The sequence below is a fragment of the Manis pentadactyla genome, chromosome 1 (assembly GCF_030020395.1).
Source record: "Manis pentadactyla isolate mManPen7 chromosome 1, mManPen7.hap1, whole genome shotgun sequence".
NCBI lineage: Eukaryota > Metazoa > Chordata > Mammalia > Pholidota > Manidae > Manis > Manis pentadactyla.
The window spans coordinates 199,875,512-199,897,348 of record NC_080019.1 but is presented as its reverse complement, the minus strand read 5'-3'; the positions used below and the strand labels follow the sequence as shown (position 1 = coordinate 199,897,348).

The 21,837-nt window shown below is 45.9% G+C and overlaps 1 protein-coding gene across 2 annotated transcripts in view; it reads right to left on the bottom strand.

Annotated features, from left to right (window-relative positions):
- EEFSEC (eukaryotic elongation factor, selenocysteine-tRNA specific) overlaps positions 1 to 21,837 on the bottom strand; it is a 247,967-nt gene that overhangs the window by 154,648 nt on the left and 71,482 nt on the right. For both annotated transcript variants that reach the window (XM_036911550.2, XM_036911547.2), the window contains exon 2: positions 2,034 to 2,241. In XM_036911550.2, the coding sequence (XP_036767445.2) occupies positions 2,034 to 2,241 (208 nt within the window). The remainder of the gene's footprint in view (positions 1 to 2,033; positions 2,242 to 21,837) is intronic.

Below are 21,837 nucleotides of genomic sequence, written 5' to 3'. Positions count from 1 at the left end.
TACTTTTAACAAGGGACCATAAGAAAAGGAAAAGGTCACTTAAGTGATTTAAAGTTCTTTGCTGCATGGAGGTAAGAGCTAATGTGCTCTTACTAAGTAGTGGGCATTGGCCTGGCCACTGCCCAGGCAGGGTCCCACTAGCTGCAACCCTTCAGAGTGACAATCCCTGCCTCTTTCTGAGTTTCTCTTCCCTCTGGGCACTGAATGAGGAGAGGTGAGATTTCAAAGGCCCCTGAGATGGATAATTTCCTCTGGATGTGTGAAAAAGCCCCTACTTTACCTTCAACCAATAAATTAAAATAGGAATAATAATCTAAACATACGAGGGAGAATTTTCCTTAAATCTAACTCATGGAAATAGTTAATATTAATACCCTTATTAGTACCCTAAGCCTTTCCCAGAGGGTCCCATTTATACAGCAAATGATACTGACACTGTGCTGGGTTTTCAATGCAGGAGTCCAAAGGACCTGTTCTCCCCTGTCTGACAAGTAAATAAAACGGCAGGGAGATCAAATAACTCACTAAAAAGAAGATATAATTTTTTATCTTCCTTTTTACAGTCTCATATCCACTTCCGTTGGGAATAACAAAGTCTGAATTCTTATGCAACACTTATCTAAATGTGTCGATTTTATCGGATTGATGAATTTTACTAACAAAAGGCAGCGCTAGGAAATCTTTTATGACATATTTGGCCCATTCACAGGGCTGGAGCTTTAATTTAACCAACTTGAGAATTCTGAGGGAGAGCTGCAGGTGTTGGATCTGAAAAAAAAAATCATAAATGGGAAGGCAGATCAATCTTTATGACGGGGAAACAAAAACACTACTTGCTTGCCCTCCACAGGCAGGAGAAGGAGAGGGGGAAGTGGCAGGATATTGTCTCAGGCTGCATAGCAAAGAGGAAGAGGCGCTGTCTCCCAGTGACCGCTATTTAGGATTGATCAAAAGGTGCTGGCCCAGAGAGGAAGAGAAGAATTGATAAAACAATGAGGTTTGCCAACACTGTGTGCTCAACAAGGACATTTTCTCAACCACCTCAGAATAAGTCACTCCTGTGGATGCCTGGGCAACCAGGTGGCTTTCTGTCCCATAGTCCCCAGACCCTTCCCACCCCCATGCTGCCTAGCAGCATGGCCCCTTTTCTGGCCCCATGGGCCTCTCTTCACAGAACGTGCTGGCTGTGAGCAGAGCCATGGCTTGACAAGGCCTGATGATGCTCCTGTTACAGGTCCCAGGTTACCCCTCCCTGCCCTCACCGGCCTTCACTCTGAGCCACACTTCTGTCCCTGGGAAACCACCATAGCTGCCTCTCCCTGTCTGCCTCCCTGCTGCCTCCAGGGCCTCCTCACCAAGCCCTCCTTGCACCTGAACCAGCCATCTCTGGACAGGAAAACCTGTTCAACGCTCCCCTGCATGGAACTCTGTAACAACTTCCTACTTCCCAGAAGACAAAACTGCAAACCTGTGCCATGACATACAAGAAAGGGGCCTCTGTGATCTGGCCTTTCCGGGTCTCCCCTCCAGCAGCAGGGTCCATCCATCCCCCCAGCTGACTTTATAAGCCTCTGTGACAGAAACATCCAGTCATCCACCAACACTCACCTACTTTTGATAATCAAGTTGCAGCTCAGGAGATGGCAAGGGGACATTTCCTGGCCTCTCGAGCTCGGAGCAGGGCCAATGTGAGCACTGGGACTGACTCCTCAGCAGCAGGACCTCATGGGAAGGGTGTGCCACTTCCATGCCCAGGCCTCACACTGAGCCTCCCTGTGAATGTGCACACAGAACCACCTCACTGCTGTTAGGAAGCTACCTGAAAAATCAGCTTCTAGTTTCTTTATGCTTCTGCATTTTTTGACTTCTTGCACCACCTACTTTGCCTTTACCCTTGGTGTGAGCAAGTGCCACATGAGACCCCCTTGCTGGGACCCAAGGCAGACACCTGCTGGCCTGATGCATGTCAGTGAAATGGCGTGCATCCCGAGGCCTGCTTCTACATGGAGCTTTCCTCTCATCAGCAAACCTACTTGGTGTTCTCTAGGGTCTTCTCCATTTTCTTGGTCATTTTATCAATCACCGCTTGCCTCTTCCCTTCGGCTAAGAGGTCTGTTTTGTTCAGCACCACAACCAGCTTCTGGCAGGCGATCTGCCCAATCACAAGGCACTCTGCTGACTGGGTCTGCATCCCTTTGGTCACGTCAATGACCAGCATCATCAGATCTATGATCTGGGCCCCTGGGAGAAGAGAAGAAAAGGTTAGAGAGGGTAAAGGGGAGATGAGCTCTGCACAATTTTGTCCAATGCCCTAGGTCAGGCAAAACCGGCAAATGATTCAGATAGAAGTGGGTAGAGTGGTAACGAACGATCACCACGTATCTCCTAGCACTGGGGGATGGAATGGGTGCTTTGACCTACATGGTTTCAGTGAATCCTCATAACTACCTGGAAGAAAATGAGGTCTACAAGACAGGGAGTTTGCCCAGAGCAAAAGAGAACACGCAGCAAGGCTGGGAGACTCCAAAACCCACACCTTTTTACTATACTGATCCTACTGTTTTTATTCCATCCTACCTAGCAAATTGTCCAAGCAGGAAAATCAGGTGCCTGGAGATTTGCCCTTGCCAAGTCAGAGCAGAAAAAGCCTGAAAAGGCCTGGGGGTGGGGTCTCCTCCTCTATGGCTCCTGGGCCCTCTCCCCACAGAACCTGTGGTTCAGTCGTGACCATCCCACGCTTGCCTGGATTATTTCTGCTCACTTCTTTCATCTTTTCTGTTCTGGCTGGAAGGTTTCTGTTCTTTCTGAGAGGGCAGAAGCAGCCAAGGTCCAGCTACAGCAGCTGTGAGTACTATGTATGTGCGTGCAGGTGTACATGCGTGCATGTGTGTGCATTATGTATGCATGTATGCATGCCTGGTTGTGAGCATGGCCTGAATACATAGCCACCCCTGAGCTGACCAACAGCAGGTGGGCAAATTAGTCAATGAAGGGAAACTGCTGTGAGTCAAGTTAGGAAGACAAACGCTGGCAGTGAAGTGACTGGGTCCTTTGTAATGTGATTTGGAGTAGTTTTATGCAAAAAATTGGTGTTATTTTGGGGAGGCAGGAATATGCAAACATTTTCCCCTTTGCCCCATGGGTGACCTTGTGACCCTCGTCCTGGGTAAGGGTAGTCCTTCACAAGGGCACACCTACTGTGCACACAAGTCAGATGAAGAAGGTGAGACTCAGAGCTGCAGGACCACTTGCCCTAGATCACACAGCCAACTGTCTCCAAGGGCGACCAGAAACCAGGGCACGTGAGTACACTGTGAAGAATTCTCCTGGTCACCACTGGCCTGGGCAGCTCCTCTGGCCTCCCCCAAGGGGAACAGTATGTCTCTGACTCTAAGGAGGCCTCGGAATGTCCTAACTCTTGTCCCTCCCTCTCCTCTGCCCTCCCCACCCCTCCCTCCCACTGGCGACACAGTGGAGCTGTGGTCCCAGGGAAACCAGAGGGCAGGCCAGGTGCTCAGGGCAGCCAGCACTAGCATCTCCCTTATCAAGTCACCAGGTGATAGGGCCCAGGTCTCTACAACAGCCATACAGCGGGGACACTGGTTCCATCATCCACCATGACAGCACAAATTATTTTAAACAGACTCACCTTCTTAAATAACTGAGGCCTATAAAACCTCATTGACTCACAGACTCCCTCTCATATCTACCGAATCAGCAACTCACCTCTGGAATCCACCTCTGTTTTAGTCCCCACAGCCCATGTCATCGGGTCCCTCATGGCCCACTTTACCTCAACCCCTGTTCCTCTGAAATTCATCCTCCAAACAGCTTCCCAGGAGGAACTTTCTAAAACTGTGTAACTGATTCACACACTGTTGGGTGGGGGAGGGCTAGTACAACCCCTATGAAGGTCAATTTGGAGACAGTTATCAAAATTTACATAATCTTTGACCCAGCAAGCCCACATCCATGTGAAATGCCCCTGCAGCATGCCCGTTGTAGCCAAAATTGGAAACATGTAAATGTCCATCAGCAGGGAACAGGTTAGAAATTAATAATGCTATACACATGCAATAGAATACTATGCAGCCATTGAAAAGACTGAGGATGCTCTTTATTCTCTGGTATGGTGTCCAAGGTGGATGAGGGAGAAAAATAAGAGGCACCACAATGTGATCTGTGTAAAAAGCGGGGAAAAGGGGTGTGTGTGTTGGGTTGGGGGAGTATATGAGTAAGTAAATTTGCTTCCAGACACATACAATATCTCTGAAGAAATGCAAAAGAAACGATTAACTTTGGTTGTCTGCTGGGAGAGAGCTAGGTGACAGACAGACATGGGACAAGGGTAGAAAGGAGGCTTCTGGTTGTACATTCTTCTGTACCTTTTAATTTTAAACAGGGAATGCACTACCCTTTCATAAATAAATAAAATTATTATGTTGAGTACATAAATAAATAATCAAATAAAACATGGACCTAACCACATTCTTCTCCTGCTAAGTGCCCCCACCGTCTTCTGACTGAAAGTAAATTGTGCAGTGTGACCCTGGGGTCCCCTTTTAACCCCGTCCCAGCACACTGTCCCCATGCTGAGCGCCACACTACACTTCACGCGCACTTCACAGAGCCTCCCATGCTCTTCACCCTGCCCCAGCACCATACCCATGTGCATGCGCACACACAAACCTGGGGCCACATAAGCGCGTGTGCAAGCACAAGCCTGAGCCCAGCCCACCCCGGGACCTCCTGCCATGAACAAACCTGTCACTAGTCACAGGGCTCTGTGTTCAGGTTCTGAGGCAGGATGGGACAAAGCCTGCAGGTGAACAGCCAAGAGGAGCACCTGGTGTTCACAACATGTGTGACATCCTCCGAGAACACTAGAGAGCCACCTTCACAGCAGAATGGTCCCAGCACCTGATGTGGTGGCCCCCAACTCCGGTGGGCAAAGCTGTGCCAACAGAGCCAAGGTTACTCTACCCAAGGGTAACTTAAGCTTTTTCAAGAGTAATTCCGACTCTCTGGGCCTTCTCTGGAACCTAAATGTCACCCACTACCTAGCCCCAACTATTGCTGACCCCACTTGGCATATGAGGAGAGGCAAGGTGACCACCCTTGGTTATAGGAGTTGGAGAAGAGATGGAATCCTGGTGTTCACTCTGGCCCATAAGCCACACTGCCTGTCCTCCCAATGGGAGAGCCCCCCTCCAGCTTCCTCTCCCACAGTCCTCACACTCTTCCCACCTGACACTGACAACCAGGCACAGCCATGCTCCTCCTCACCCCTTCGCGGCCTTGCTTTTGCTCCTTCCTGCTCCCCTTGCACGACCTCCCTCCCTGGCCCTTCCTCCCCTGACTCCATTCTGAGAGCTCGCAGACCAAAGCCTGGGCTTCCAAAATGTATTCGCAGCCCCCAGCATAAGATCCAGCTCAGGCACAGCTTAAGCAGTCTTTGCGGACTGAACTCAGCAAACGAGAACTCCCCCAGCTCCTCTACTTTATATACTAGGAGCTGGTTACCATTCTTGGGGACCCAACTTCCTATTGGTATATAAAACTATCCAGCGGTGCCTTGTCTTGGCCCAGTGGCTGGAGGGGAAGGGCTCATGTATTCCACATGTTTAGCCATCTCACTGCTGCTGCCTGCTGTGATCCTGGGGATGGCAAATGAAACTGAACGGTCAGACCCGGAGAGGTAAGTGCAGACAAGGACCCAAACACTCAGAGGCCAGTGGGGACTGTCTCTGCAGCCTTGCTCTGGCATCCACAAGACGTCTTTGTTGCAGGGAACATACAGCTCCACTCCACAAGGCCAGGCTCTCCAGCGGACCTGCTGTGGTGAAGCCACCACCAGGGACTTCTAAGGAGGCCAGAGGTCACAGTGACCTGACTGGCCCCACTGAGAACCAGGGCACCACTGGCAAACAGGGTCAGCATCAGGGAACTGCCCGCTGCTTGGCAGCAGCTTCTGGCCTACTGTCGTTTCTTCATCAAACTTTTGATCAGACGACAGGAAGTGACACAACTGGCCCATCTTGTCTTTTTCAAAATCCCTAGTATTTCCACAGAATGAATCAAACAGTGTCCTCCCCAGTTCCCACGAACCCAAAGTAGGAAATCCTTCTGAGAGTATAGGAACAGAGTGAGTGAGTGGGTGGGAAACACAAGTTAAAAACTGGCCGCTTACAAATGACCCTCTATATTTTTTAGTCTATCAGAGCTTTTCATCTAGTTGTACTGCCTATAGGATCTTTGAAAGGTTTGTGGAATAATTAAAACAGGGTTAAAGTTTCTCAGTACTTAAAAAAATTACAATTTCCAATTCTGTAGATTATAAATCTTAACCATTTCAAGAATAAAAATAAAGAAAAACTTAAAGACGTCAACATTTAAAGTGTAAGTTATCTGTGAAATGTGATTTTCCTGCTAGGGATGAAGAAAAAAAGTGTGTGTTCAGAGAAAAAGGTTTCAGCTGGGGAAACTGAATACAAAACTTTAAATATATCTGAGCAATCTCAAAATCAAATATTTAATCAAAATATGATTTTTAATCAAAAGCTATGGGCATCCTAAAAGAAGTATTAAATGTACAATGAAGAAAAATGTATTTTAAGTGGTGACTTAAAATATTCAATAAATAATGTAATATGGTGTTATCAACAATATAAAACTGTGGTGACAGTTTATAGCCCACTCTTCTTACATCAATTGCCAAATACATCAAATCTCCATGTGCTGCCATGTCCTCATCTGTGTAAGAGGACAGTGATGTGCTGAGTCATCAGACTGCGGTGAAGATTAAATGAGATAGCACATGGAAAGGGTGCAGACAGCACCTCAGACACAGGAAATCCTCAGTAACATTAGCTGCTTTAACTCCTATTGTGACATTCACTGTGTTCTACATTATCTTCCTCTCATTTTAACTGCATCTCAACTCTGCAATGTGGGTATCACCGAAGAGAAAACAAATGCTCAGAGAAGTGAAGTAACCAAGTCGAGGTCAAGGATCAAGGACTTAGGCAGAGTGGTGTGAAGTCAGGCCCACTGACTTCTTTCCACTATAGCACCCTCTGCTCCTGAGCGGCAGGATCTCAAGGTCCCGAGTAAAACACTGGCTCGGTACCTGGGTGGAGGTGCCTGTGCCAGCCCCCATGGGGGCTGCAGGACAGTAGAGCTGGTGTCCCCCTCAGAGTGCAGCTCCTGGGAGCCCAGGGCAGGAGGAAGGGCTGTAGCCCTTTAATCCCAGGGTGCCACCATTATTGCTGCTACTTGTTCATTTATTCAGTGTACTGCTTGTCTCCCCATGTTATTGGCAAGAAGACTAAGGCTCAGGCAGGTTAACTAACTTGCCCCATGCCATCCAGCTCCGGCAAAACCCAGCACTGCTCAGACTCCAACAGCTGTCCCAGCCCTGACCCTCTGCCAGTAGTAGTGGCAACAAACACCTCAGTCACACTGGGCCATTCTGCTCCCTTACTGTCATCCCTCTTCATGCTCCCCCTGAGGAAAGGCAAGCCCGGAGTTTCCCTCTGGAAAGCCTGCTGGAGAGGGGAGTGTGCAGCTCTGCAGTAGGGGTGGTGGCCTGCCCTCCTCAGCGCAGAATCAGAGGATCTGGGAATGGAAGGGGCTTCTTGCAGGCAGGAAGCCAAGGGCCCCCAGTGGGAGGAAGAGGCAAGAGCAGGGCTCAGAGGTGCCCAGGCAGGTGCACAGCTCACTCTGAGAGTGCAGGACAGAGCAAGTGGGTGGGTGGGAGACACAAGGTAAAAACTGGCCGCTTACAAATGACCCTCTATATTTTTTAGTCTATCAGAGCTTTTCATCTAGTTGTACTGCCTATAGGATCTTTTAAAGGTTTGTGGAATAATTAAAACAGGGTTAAAGTTTCTCAGTACTTTAAAAAATTACAATTTCCAATTCTGTAGATTATAAATCTTAACCATTTCAAAAATAAAAATAAATTAAAACTTACAGACGTCAGCATTCAAAGTGTGACTCTAAGCAGGCCTCGGAATGTCCTAACTCTCGTCCCTCCCTCTCTTCTGCCCTCCCCGCCCCTCCCTCCCACCGGCGACACAGTGGAGCTGTGGTCCCAGGGAACCCAGAGGGCAGGCCAGGTGTTCAGGGCAGCCAGCACTGCCATCTCCCTTATCAAGTCACCAGACGCCTCAATTTTCTCATCTGTACATCAGAATCTAAACAAAAACGCCCACTGCACGAGGTTTGGAAGGAATTGGAGGGCATGGCCATCGGGCACTCGGGAGGTGGAGCCGTACTCGTGGCTCTTGGCACAACCTCAGTCTGCCAGGCTCTGCTGCTCCCCTAGTCCAGGCAGCCCCCTGGGGCAAACACATGTGGAGAAAGGACTGAGGTTACTGCCGGAGTTGGGGAGGGCAAGGGTCCAGGCTCAGCCCCAGGGTGCACGTGGGCCTAGCACCCCCTGACACAGGCTTATCTGACTTAAACACACTGCCCAGTGGCCCTTCTCCTCACCTGCCCTGCTGCTCTCTTTGGGGCCTGACTCCCTCACCTGACCTCATATGTTCACAATGTCCCATGCTGCTACATGACCGCTGGGTCACTTCATCGACTGTAGGATGTGCTGTGAGTCTAACAGACTGGAGACCCTCCCAAATGGGGGCCAGGAGGCCAAAGGAGGTCCTGGTGCCTGGAGAAGGCTCAGGGACTCTGACTCTTGTTCTTATCAGGCAACATTTTCATAAACACCTTCAGATGGAGGGAAGTTTCATAACAATATTTACCCTCTCTGAGCTGCAGGTCCCCATCTGGGAAACAGGGACAATGGCTCCATTCCGATTTCTGCTGACCCAGTTGGGAATCTCAGATATGGATATAGGAGGCAGCCCAGCGGGATGGTGTACTTTGATCTGGGGCATGTGAGCAAGGGAATGCACAGAGAAAAGTGCTGTCCTTCAGCGAGAAGAATGCGACAGCAGGCACAGCCTGCCAGGCACACTGCAGAGAGACGCAGGGCACGAGGGGTCAGTGGGATGGACGAAGCCCCAAGCAGAGCCTAGGCACAGCTCTCTACCCCTGCCAGCTGTGCAGCCTCAGGCAAGTACACCTCCTGACCTCCTGGAGCCAGGAGTCGTCCTCTGTAGAACGCTGCTGCCAGAGCAGCACCACAAGATGCAAGGACGGTGGCTAGCACGGCACTTGGCACATACTAGGAGCTCGATAAATGGGAGCTGCCAACAGTACTAGCGTTTGTACTACAGTGTCCAGCACCGTAAAACCTCTGCTTCCCTGTGATCCACGTATACACAAAGGCCCCAGGCCCTTTACAGGAGGAGGGGGAGGAAGTGTGGTACCAGCAGCAGGGAACAAATACTAACACCGCCTCCCCAAATCCAGCAGCATCCACGAGGCCCCTTGCAGGCATCCTTGCTGAGTGCCAGCCAGCAATCTGCAGCACTTGTCCCCCAAAGGGCAGGAAATCCTTACTGTTGTAACCCAGCCTGCAAAGGTGGGCTCCTCCACAAACATCCTATCCAATTCCACCAGACCAGCCGGGAGACGCTGGGGCAGGAGAGCCTGAGCAGGCAGAATAAGACATCTTCCCTGAGTCATCACGGTCCCGTAACACATGAACAATGAAACACCAGCTTCCTGTTTTCTAGTAAATGATGTGCCAAATGGACCACAAGAAGAACACATTTTAGTCATTCCAAATACTACAGGTAACAAGCAGAAGGGCTAACACCCAGTAGAACCAGTGCACTGCCTGACCAACAAGGAACCCAACAGCAGCAGCCCCAATCCAAATGACAGCCACCATGGGCTGGGAGCCAAGTGGTGCCAAGCCTGTGGCGCAGGCCCTCACATCACTGGTTGCAAACTGACAATGTAAAGACATGCCAAGCTCTGGGAAGGGCCTCATTTAGCCTGCACGCTACCTCTGAGAATATGAACACACTGCCAACACTTATTCAACAGAGGTTACATAAGAATCTCTATGAATCAGATGTGGCAACACTGGGACTACATCTGACCTGGCCAAGGAGGACCTGCCCCTTGTGAACAGCTAAGTAGTCCCAATTTTACCCCAACCCCCACACTCCCTATTGCCTCGTACCCTGGTTATACAACCAGCCTGGGTCCCAACAGCAAATGAGCTTGTGACTTCCTTTTGATATGCATTCGCTCTGATCCTCACCACAACCCCACGAGGAGACTCTCCCATTTTAATAAAGAGAAGTCTGTGATCTGGTCACATAACAGCAAACAACAGAGGCAGTCCTAGAACCTGGGGCTGTCTGACTTCAAAATTTTTTTCTCTCGGCCAGATTCCTGCATTCCTGGCTCTTCTGGGACCCCTACAGCATCCCGAAGAGCAGGTGGGAAAGACCCTGAGGTTGGGAAGAGGAAGGAGGGTGGCAAGGTGGAAAGGCAGACTGCCAGTGTCCTCTAGGACACATCCCAAACCAGAGGCATTGTCCTCGGGGAGGCAGCAAAAGGAGCCATTTATCACCACCTAAGGAAACCCAGGAGGAGAACAATGGGAGCGATGGTAGCAGTGGAGGAACAAAGGAAGCAACAAAGAGAACCTATGTAAGAGACGGAGGGAAAAATAAACAGCTGCGGACAAGACAGCACACAAATAGAGAGGCTGGACCCCCGCCAAAAGGAGGAGAAGCCAAAAAACAATAAACGCTGGAGACTCGCAGCAAAACACCCACAGAGCTGGGAGAGGGCGGTGGTGTGGGTGGCCTTTGCTGCTGCACGTCCAGGGGAAGGGACCTTCCTGCTCTAAGCCTCACTGTCTGTACCTGTAAGTGGGGAGAGGCACACAGCTGTGACACTGGGACTGGGGGTAGATGCATAGGTAAAACTACAGTTGGAGCTCTACCTTACACATTACACCAAAATAAACTCAAAGTGGATCACAGTTTTAAACATAAAAATATAAAACCATCAAAGTACTTAAAGAAAACACAGGAAAGAATTTTACATAATCCTAAGAGAAATACCAAGGTGAGATACAAAGCCCAGAAACTCATAAAAGAGTAGAAAGTAAGGACTGACAAACTCAAGACAATAAAAATTGAACATTTCTGCATGGGAAAAAATAGGATAAAGGCCAAAGATGACTGGGGAGAGAAGCTTAAAATACACACTATGCACAAAGGACTACACTCCCTGCCATCTTTTAAAAAGTTTCTTCAAATTGATAATGAAAAGAACAACAATCCAATAAAAATGGAAACAGTATCAACTCATACATTCACTGAACACCTCCTACTTGCCACGCCCTGGGTGGGTGCTCAGCACACCAGTCAATAAGAACAGATGACAGTGCCCAGCCCTTATCACGGGACTCACTGGCCAGTCGGGTAAGCCCAAAAGCAAACAGTACACATGACACCTGAGTTTCCTGGAAGAGTGGAAGATGGCAAGTGTCCTGGGGGAAAGGAAGGCTCAGGAGGGAAGTGGACTGCAATTTTAAATCAGTCTGTTAGGATGGGTCTCATGAGGAGGAGATATTTGAGCCAGGACTCAGAGAAGAGGGGCTGGCAGCTAACCAGAGGAAAGCACTCCAGTCAGGGGGAGAGGCCGGCACAAAGACCCTACAGCCTATGAGGACCAGCGAGGAAGTGGGGGTGGCTGGAGGGAAGTCAGACAGGAAGCAGGAGCAAAGAAAAGAAATACAAACAGCTCAGACAGATAATACGATGGTCCTACCTCACCAGCAACAAGAAAAAGGCAAACTGAAACTGAAACTACCCAGAGAATCCAGTTTTCACTGAGTAGGCTGACAAAATACTATTGACCCTGATGAAAGGAGCTGACAGTAGTAAGTCCTTGCCTGCCAGGCTCTGCCAATTCCACACACTGACTCCCAGAGTCCTCCAGACAACCCTGTAACAGTGCCTCCACACAGGGATGAGGAATTAAGTCACAGAACTAGCTAGAGGGGGAGAGGATTCAAAGTCAGTCTCTGTGGCTCCAGAGGGCACATTATTCCTCAAAACATTTGATAACCGCCTTGCTGCTAAGGGTGTGGGGAGACACACAACCCTGTCCATTTGGGATATATGCTTGGAAAACCTCTGTTCATGGAAAGAGCCATCCAAAGTACAAATGCACATACCCTGTGACCTGACGATATTCCACAGGCCAGTGCCATACCACAAGGCCACAACTGCAACATGTTTGCAAACACACGGGTAACCTAACTGCCCATCAGGAGGGAAGCAGTTACTTGCATGATGGTATGCCCACATCACAGAATATTGCACAGCTACCAAAAAAGCAGAGCAGCTCTATATTCCTTGAGTGGAACTCTCACTAAGAGAATGTGCACAGGATACTGCCATTTCTACAATTTTTACATGAGATTTTGCCCAAGAAAGTAAATGTTTGAAATTACTGCCTTTGGAATTTTTCAAGAACCCAATGGTCACAACAGCTTGCCTACAGGGAAGTAAACTAGGTAAGCAGGGACCAAGGTGTGAGGAAGATTCACTTCTTACTGTCTACACTTTTGTACCTTTTAAATTTCAAACCACAGGCATATATTACCAATACAAAAACAATTTCTTTTAAGAAGTATTTTATGTACCCAATAACATAGTAGCACATAATATGTAAAGCAAATATTAACAGACATAAAGGGAAAAACTGATGGTGATACAATAATAGTAGGGGACTTTAACATCCCACTTACAATGGATAGATTATCCAGACAGAAAATCAACAAGGAAACATTGGTCTTAAATGACACTTTAGACCAAATGGGACATAACAGAAATACAGAGAATGTTCCATCTAAAAACAGCAAAATACATACTCTTTTCAAGTGCACAAGGAACATTCTCCAGAAAAAGGCATATATTAGGCCACAAAACAAGTTTTAATAAATTTTATAAGATTTAAATTTTATCAAGCATCTTTTCCAATCACAACAGTATGAAACTAGAAACCAATTACAAGGAAAAATATGGGAAAAAAAACATAAATACATGGAGCCCAAACAGCATGCTACTAAACATGGGTTGATGAAGAAATCAAAGAGGAAATTTAAAAATGCCGTGAGACAAATGAAAATGGAAGCACAGTGTTCCAAAATCAACAATAATTTTAAAAAACATATATATATGGGATGCAGCAAAAGCACTTCTAAGAGGGAAGTTTATAGCAATACAGGCCTACCTCAAGAAAAAAGGAAAATCTCAAATAAACTATCTAACTTTACACCTAAAGGAACTAGAAAAACAAGAACAAACAAAGCCCAAAGTTAGGAGAAGGAAGGAAATAATAAAGATCAGAATGGAAACAAATGAAATGAAGACTAAAAAGTGAGAACAGATAAATGAACCTAAGTGCTGGTTCTTTGAAAACAAAGTTAATAAATCTTTAGCCAGATTCATCAAGAAGAAGAGAGTACTCAAATAAAATCAGAAATGAAAGAGAAGTTACAACCAATATCACATCAATGCAAAAGACTGTAAGAGAATACTAGAACGATTATACACCAAGTTGGACAACCTAGAAGAAATGGATAAATTCCAAAAAAACATGTTCTCTTCCAAGACTGAGCCAGGAAGAAATAGAAAATCTGAACAGACTGATGACTAGTAATGAAACTGAATCAGTAATCAAAAACTCTCAATAAATAAAAGTGCACGGCCCAGACAGCTTCATAGGTGAATTCTACCAGGCCTTTAAAGAAGACTTAATATCTATCCTTCTCAAACTATTTCAAAAAATTTAAATGGGAGTAATGCTTCCAAATTTATTCTACAAGGTCAGCATTACCCTAACACCAAAACCAAAGATACTACAAAAAATGAAAATTACAGATCAATATCCCTGATGAACACAGATGCACAGATCCTCAACAAAAATATTAGCAAACCAAATTCAACAAATGTTAAAAGGATCATATACCATGACAAAGTGGGATTTACTCCAGGGATGTAAGTATGGTTTTCAATATCTACAAATTAGTGAGATATACCATATAACAAAAGGAAGGACTAAAAACCATATGATCATCTCAACAGATGCTAAAAAAGCATTTGACTAAATTCAATATCATGCATGATAAACACTCTCAACAAAGTGGGAATAGAGGGAGCATATCTCAACATAATAAAGGCCATACACAACAAACCCACAGCTAACATCATACTCAGTAAAAAGCCAAAAGCTTTTCCTCTAAGATCAGGAACAAGACAAGGATGCCCACTCTCACCACTTTTATTCAACATAGTACTGGAAGTCCTAGGCATGGCAATTAGTCAAGAAAAAATATATAAAAGATATTCGAATTGGTTAAGGAGGAAGTAAAATTGTCACTATTTGCAGATGAAATGATACTATATATAGAAAACCCTCAAGATGTCCCCCCAAAATCATTAATATAATAAATGAGTTCAGTTAAATTACAGGATACAAGATCAGTGTATATATATATATATATATGTGTGTGTATATATACACACACACACACACATACATATATATACATATACACACAATTTCTACAAGGAGGTGAAAGACCTATACTGTGAAAACTATAAGACACTGATGAAAGAAAGTGAAGATAACACAAGTAAAGGGAAAAATACCATGCTCATGGACTGGAAGAACCAATATTGTTAAAATGTCCATACTACCCAAAGCAATCTCAAGATTCAATGCAATTCCTATCAAAATACCAACGGCATTTTTCACAGAACTACAACAAACATCCTAAAATTTGTATGGAACCACAAAAGACCCCAAAGAGTTAAACCAATCATGAAAAAGAACAAAGCTGGCGGTATCACATACCCAGATTTCAAACTACAAACAGTACTTCTTGTTTTGGTACTAGCCATTCTGACAGGTGTGAGGTGACACTCATTGTGGCTTTGATTTGCATTTCCCTGATGATTAGTGTTGCTGAGCATCTTTTTGTGTACCTGTTAGCCATCTTAATACTCTTTGGAAAAAAGCCAATTCAGGTCTTCTGCCCATTTTTTAATTGGATTGGTTCTTTTTGGTGTCAAGTTATACGAGTTCCTCATATTTTTTGGATATTAATCCCTTATTGGATAGATCACTTGCAAACATCTTCTTCCATTAGTAGGCTGCCTTTTCATTTGGTTGATGGTTTCCTTTGCTGTACAAAAGCTTTTGACTTTGCTGTAGTCCCACTTGTTTCTTTCCACTTTTGTTGCCCTTGCCTGAGGAGATAGATCCAAAAAAAAATTGCTAAGATGGTTGTCCAAGAGTTTACTGCCTATGTTTTCTTTTAGGAATTTTATGGTTTCAGACCTCATATTTAGATCTTTAATCCATTTTGAGTTTATTTTTGTATATAGTATAAGAAAACGTTCCAGTGGAGAAAAAGGAACCCTTGTGTACTGTTGGTGGGAATATAAATTGGTGCAGCCACTATGGGAAAGTGTGGAGGTTCCTCAAAAACTTAGAAAAATAACCATTATACAATCCAGCAATTCCACCTCTGGGTATTTATCTGAAGAAAACAAAAACACTAAATCAAACAGACATTTGCACCCTTATGTTCACTGCAGCATTATTTACAATAGCCAAGATAATGGACAAAACGTAAGTGTCCATTGATAGATAAGGGGATAAAGAAGTTGTGGTATATATACAGTTGAATATTACTCATCCACAAAAAAGAAAAGAAGCCTTGCCTTTTGCGACAGCATGGATGGATCTTGGTAAGTCAGAGAAAGCCAAATACCAAATGATTTCACTTATGTGTGGAATCTAACAAACAAAACCAAACATAAACAGACTCATTAATACTGAGAACAAACTGGTGGTTGCCAGAGGGAAAGGGGGAGAAGGGATGGGAGAAAAAGGTAAAGAGAATTAAGAGGTATCAACCTCCAGTTATGTAAGTAGTGCGGGTATAAAGTACAGCACAGAGAATAGAGTCAATAATATTGTAATCACTATGTATGGTGACAAATGGTAACTAGACACATCATGGTGATCATTTTGTTGTGTGTATAAATGTCGAATCACTATGTCACACACATGAAACTAATATTTTATGTCAACTGGGCTTGAATTTTCTTTTATTAAGGTATCGTTTATATACAATCACAGGAACAACATTGTGGTTATTAGATTCCCCCCGTTATCAAGCCCCACACCACATACCCCATTATAGTTACTGTCCATCACTATGCTTGAATTTTTAAAAATTGTAGCTCAATAAAACTGGATAAAAAAGAAAATTCAATTTTTAAGAAGGATAGCTTTATATCACTGGAAAAACAGTATTATTTACTGTAAGTTAAAGGATTTTTTTAAGTACAAACAAAATAAAACACTGCTATCAAATTCTAGCCAGTGCTGCCATGGGTATGGAGCTCACAATGTTAAGAGAAGTATTAAACCTCCAGGTATCAAGCAGAGACTTTCCCCTTAATGGAATCAGAGGATTTAAAAGAACTTTGAAGAGGGAATAACTTTCTCACCATTGTTATCACTCCTTAACAGAACACCTGCACACACACAAGATAATCTCAGACACTGCTAACAAAGTCGCATCCTTCTGTAAGACCAACGTGGAAACCACAGACTTGTCCTCACGCCACAGCTGGCAGTGGTAAGGCTGACTAGAGAGCAACTCCCAAGCCTGGGTACACCAAAACCAGGTGACACATTCGAAGATGGTCATGAATATAACTAAAGAGTGTAAGGCATATGGGGGTTTCCTTTACTATTCCAACTTTTCTGTAGGTTTGAAACTATTTCAAAAGAAAATACTTAAAATGGAAAAAAGAACTGATGATTTAAAGGGTCAGGGAGTTGGAGAAAAGGGGAAGGAGAAGTAACACCCATTGAGCATCTAAGAATGTACCATACTATTTCAATTAATCTCCACAACAGCCCAGAAAGGACGTATTTATTATTCACACTTTACAGATGGAAAAAAAATGAGATTAGAAGCGACAGTCATGCAGCTAGCAAACTGGAGGTCTGAACTCAAACCCACATGGGTAAAGCCCATGCTGTCCCCAGAGCCCAAGAGGCTGTGCTCCCATGAGGACAAGGAAGAAGTCAAGGAGCCCCCAAGTTCAAAGGCTGAGACCAAATGTTCCCCGTCTGATGGAAATACAAAAATAGAAGCATGAAGGAACTCATGTAGATCAGCAAGAGAACTTCCTGAGAGGCAGAGGTAGTCAAGATGTGTAGGGATAACTGGAGACACAATTAAAGAGTTTTTTGCTGGAGGTCTTCACAACAGCTCTGTCCTACTTCAGGGAGAGAGTATGAATTAAACCAGGGTTCCCCATCCATGTATCACTTTTGTGATTTCTGTCACATGGATGCACTTCCACTATTATTTACTTAAATCAAGTCATTTTTTAACTCAAATGCATTTATATTTAAAAGAATTTTACAACAATAAATGCATTGAACTTGCCATAAAAAGATGTTAACTGTAAAAATAAGTAAAATGAGAAAACAAAACTATGTGATGCAGTTCCTGAGGCCTGCTCTCCATTCAAAAGGGATCAACAAGAGTAATAAAAGACATACTAGCACTAAATCAAGTCTCTCTCTTTGCCAAAATGGGAGGGACTATATGCGAACTGCAAAAGGCACGACCTTCCAATGGGGTCAAGCAGGAGTATTAGCCATGTGCCCCACACCGCCTCATCACCAGGCGGGGCCCACTCTTAGGAGGCACTGGAGTGCACACCACTCCCAACGCCCTCCTCAGGACAGGGGCAAGGGCAGGGCCAGGCCTCACGGGAAGAAAAGAGCTGTCCCTGCTTCCACAGGTCAAAGGGTGAAAGCGGGTGCTGGCTGGCGGGCTCCTTTCCAGACAGAGGAAGACACACGGGCTCTGCAGGCCACAGGCTCCCAACCCAACAGGGAAGTTTTGCCTGTTTGCTTCTTTAAGCTACTGTGTCATAGTCTACCTGGGGTAATCTTTTTAGCTGACTTTGCACAACAGTACAACTCCTGTTCAAGAGCAGTGAAAAGGAGCAGAAAAGGGAATTTGAAATGTAGAAATAAAATAATTGTGAGCCATGAGCTATAATTTGATTTCATGCTTTACAAGGAAATGAAAGAAGGCTTCCTTAAAATGTATGGTTTCTGCTCTCTCTCCCCTCTCAATCCCCCTCCCCCCTTTTAACCATTTTAGGATTTCCTCTAGCACTGAAGAGAAAATAGGATTGTGGAAAATGTTCAGTTCTCAAGTGTCACTGCCACTCAGGGGCAAGCTCGATTTTAATGTGAACTTCCCATTCTGGGTAAGAGGAAATTCTTCAATTAATAAACCGGGAGTGCGGGGGCCAGTCTTTAAGGTTTAATCAATTTCATCTGTACTTAGGATAAAAAGACTGATTATTCTACTTTTTTTTTTCTCGTTTTCCTTCTTTAAAAAAATAATAAAATGAATGTTTTATTTTAAATTCTTTGAGGTTCGTATCTCCTGTTTCAGGAAATATTGTCTATTTCACGCAGTGAGTATGAAAACTCCCCCTTCCTTTTTTACTTTTGCTAAGAGTCTTTTTTCAAAAATAACTAAATTATCCTCTGCCCTCATATACTATAACTGCTTGGGAGATGATACAAATAATACAGGATTTTGGCAGAACCTTGGGCGGGAGAAGGGTAGAGAGACAAATCACCAAATATGGATGCAAGAGCTTCTTCTGGACAAAACCGTAAGAGGTGGACATGGGAATGTAAATTATGAAGAAAACCTGTCCTAGGGCAGTCTAAGCAAACTTCACAACCAGTGATGTCTGAAACCCAAATACAAGCCTCATCTAGGAAAGAGGCCCTGCCCCGTGGGCCAGCCCATCTCTCACGGTTCTCTCAGCCAGGGGTGGGCACAAGAGGGTGGCTCAGGATATCAGAATGAAACCAGGCAGCTCTCCCCAGCAGTAGCAAATAAATGTTTAGACTCATTGATCAACCAGGAACGACAGGGCTTTTGGGGGTCAGAGAACTTCTGCATCTTTGTTACACATGATACTCTGGGTCCACTCAAATTCTGGGGCAGAGGTCATGGTCAGGCCCCACAGTGGAGGGTGAAGAGCACAAGCTTCGGGGAGGGTCAGCTGAAGTCTGCATCTCTGCTCCACTTACCAGCTGCTGTGTCTTTCACAAACACCCAAACTCTCTGGACCTATTTCTTCATCTATAAATTAAGAGCTAAAACCACTACCAACCTTCCAGAAAGTTATGTGATACACCTTATACAGTGCTTAGAACAAAAAGGGTACCTGGTCCATGGGAACAAGAGGACATAGCATTATGGAGAGCTGTACCATTCAGCAATCCCACATCTTCCAAGTGCTTTTATCAAGGAGTCTTGGGGAAAATGCTACTTTTTAGGTCAACAGTTTTCACTAAAACTCTAACTCTAGAACCCTGTCAATGCTACTTCCATTGTGAAAATGAGGAAGAAAGCTTCATCATGCACAACAGTGGCTATCAGTTATCAAGGGTCCAAACTTTGCTGGCCCCGATCCCAGGCAACAGCCCATCTACATGTGAGAAATCTGAGGCTCAGGAAAGTTAGAAATAGTGCTCAGCACATAGATAAGTGCTCGCTAAGTGAGAGGGAGGAGGGCCAGGAGGAGGGGAGGAAAAAAAAGGAGGAGGGAAGGGGGAGGCATGAAAGGGGAGGAAGCAAGGGCTATGGAAGGGGGGAAGAATGCAAATTCAAGGGCACTCAACCTACAGCTAGAGCACGTGGGCCAGGGGCGGAGCCTGGGTTGGCCTGATCTGAGGCCCATCTTTGTTCCACCAAGCCTCCTCCTTGAAGTGTCACGGAAGAGAACTTCTCTTGAGGACAGCACACACTGATCCCGAAGGGAAACTCTTTCCCTCACGTTGAGCAGGCCAACCCCTGGCTTCCAGGTACAGCCATCTGCCCTTGCTATGGACAGGTGTAAGGAGGAACACCTGCTGATGTGCAGGCCACCGTGAGACCTGGAATGGAGGTACAGGGAGGGAGACGCGCCCAGGCTCTGCAGGGAACATACTGGATTCCACTTCAGCTTCCCCTACCTGGTTCAGGTGAGACCTGGTCCAAAGGTCTTCACCTCTCTGAGCCTTAGTCTATCCCATCTGCAAAATGGGTGTCATATTTATTTACAGGGAAGCGTAGGGCTCACAAATCATCCATTGCAAACCTCAGGACCTAGGACCTGGCATACAGCAGACACATAATCATGGAAGTGATAATCATCAGTGTTCTTGGTTCCTGTTCTCACAAATTCTAGCCATGGACAAAGGCATGTCCTGAAATGGAGCCCATGAGGAACAGTGTCCCAGACATAAACGCCTGCAAGGCACCCTGACTGAGTGGCCCAGGCCAAGACGTGATGCACAGGAATATAGACTGCTATGCCCTGGCTGGAGACCCTCCTCAGCTTCTGCCCATGAGGCCAGACTACAATGAGGGTCTGGAGTTGCCAGATCTTCTCATTTTGTAAGAGGCCAAAAATATGGAGTATCATATGAAATTTGCCAATTTTTAAATGTTGACAATCAGTTTAAAAAAATGTTTAAACTGTAGGGCCCAAACAAAACATGTCCATGTGCCAAAACTGGCCACAGCTCCCCAGTGTGAGATCTCTAGAGGGAGTTTTCTCTAGAAAAGAAAGTTGGAAGAAACAGAACAAACATCCAACTTCTTTGGCAGTTACCTGTTTGAATCAGATCTCTCAGGATCAGTCTGTTGAGCATGGCGCTTACACCAACCCCTCGGGTCCATGGGACCCACATTTTGGGCTGGATGGGGGTGGGGAAGGTAGATGCCAGGAAGGGTTCCTGGGGAAAAGGGCAGTGGGCTCTCTGGTGTCAGGAGAGGTCACTGCAGAGGGCTAGAGCAGGGGAGACAGGAGCCACAGGCTTGGGGGTCAGATAAATCTCAGCTCAGACCTGCCCAGTGGGGACTGGGCCAGCCAGGCGAGCACTCTTCCTCCTGGCCTGGGCCACTTCCAGGGCCCAAGAGAAGAGGAGTCAGTGCTGACTCCCCCACCCCCAACATTCTAGATTGAGACCCTCACCTGGTAGAGCAGTCATGGTAGAGCAACACCATGTGAAAACAGGGATGACAAAGAGGACCTACTTTAAAGGATGGTCACGAGGACTGAAAGAGTTTATGCAGGTAAAAGCTAACAGTGTCTCACATACTATTGTCTCCCTGGTGGATTTCTTCCATGGTTTCAAGCATAAATTTCCATCCTGAGTCTGAAAACACCCCCAGTAGATAGTAAGCCCGAGAACGACCTAAGACAATGATTTTCCTGGAAGCACGAAGCAGGAAAACCTCAGAGACACTACTCTGCAATTTCCTCTAGGATGAGTCCATGGTCCTAGCTCTTTCCACAAGAAATAAGGGCTGTCCCCATGGCCAGCATTAATAGGGTGCACCCTATGAGCCGGGTACATTCTAGGGGCTTTGCATGCATTCACTCAGTTAATTCAGTCCTGGTGTAGGTACTATTACCCACACCCCATTTTGCAGATGAACACAGCAAGGCACAGAGAGGTTGAATCACTTGCCCAACATCAAAGAGCTGATCAGTGGCAGGGCCAGGATTCGACCTCAGGCACTCTTGGCCCTGAGTCCCTGTTCCTAAAAACACTGTCACCCTGTATGGAGAAGGGACTGGGGAGGTCAGAGCCCCTGCCCGGGAACAGAGAGCAAGGCAGTGGGGTTGGCCTCTCCCACCACAGCCCCTCCCCGCTTCCTCACTCTCCATGCTTGGGCAGGACTGCCTTCTCCAGGCTCCGCAGTCAGCTGTGCTGGCTGCCATGCCAGGACGCTGGCACCTGACGTGACCCAAAGCACTCCTCCCATCCCTC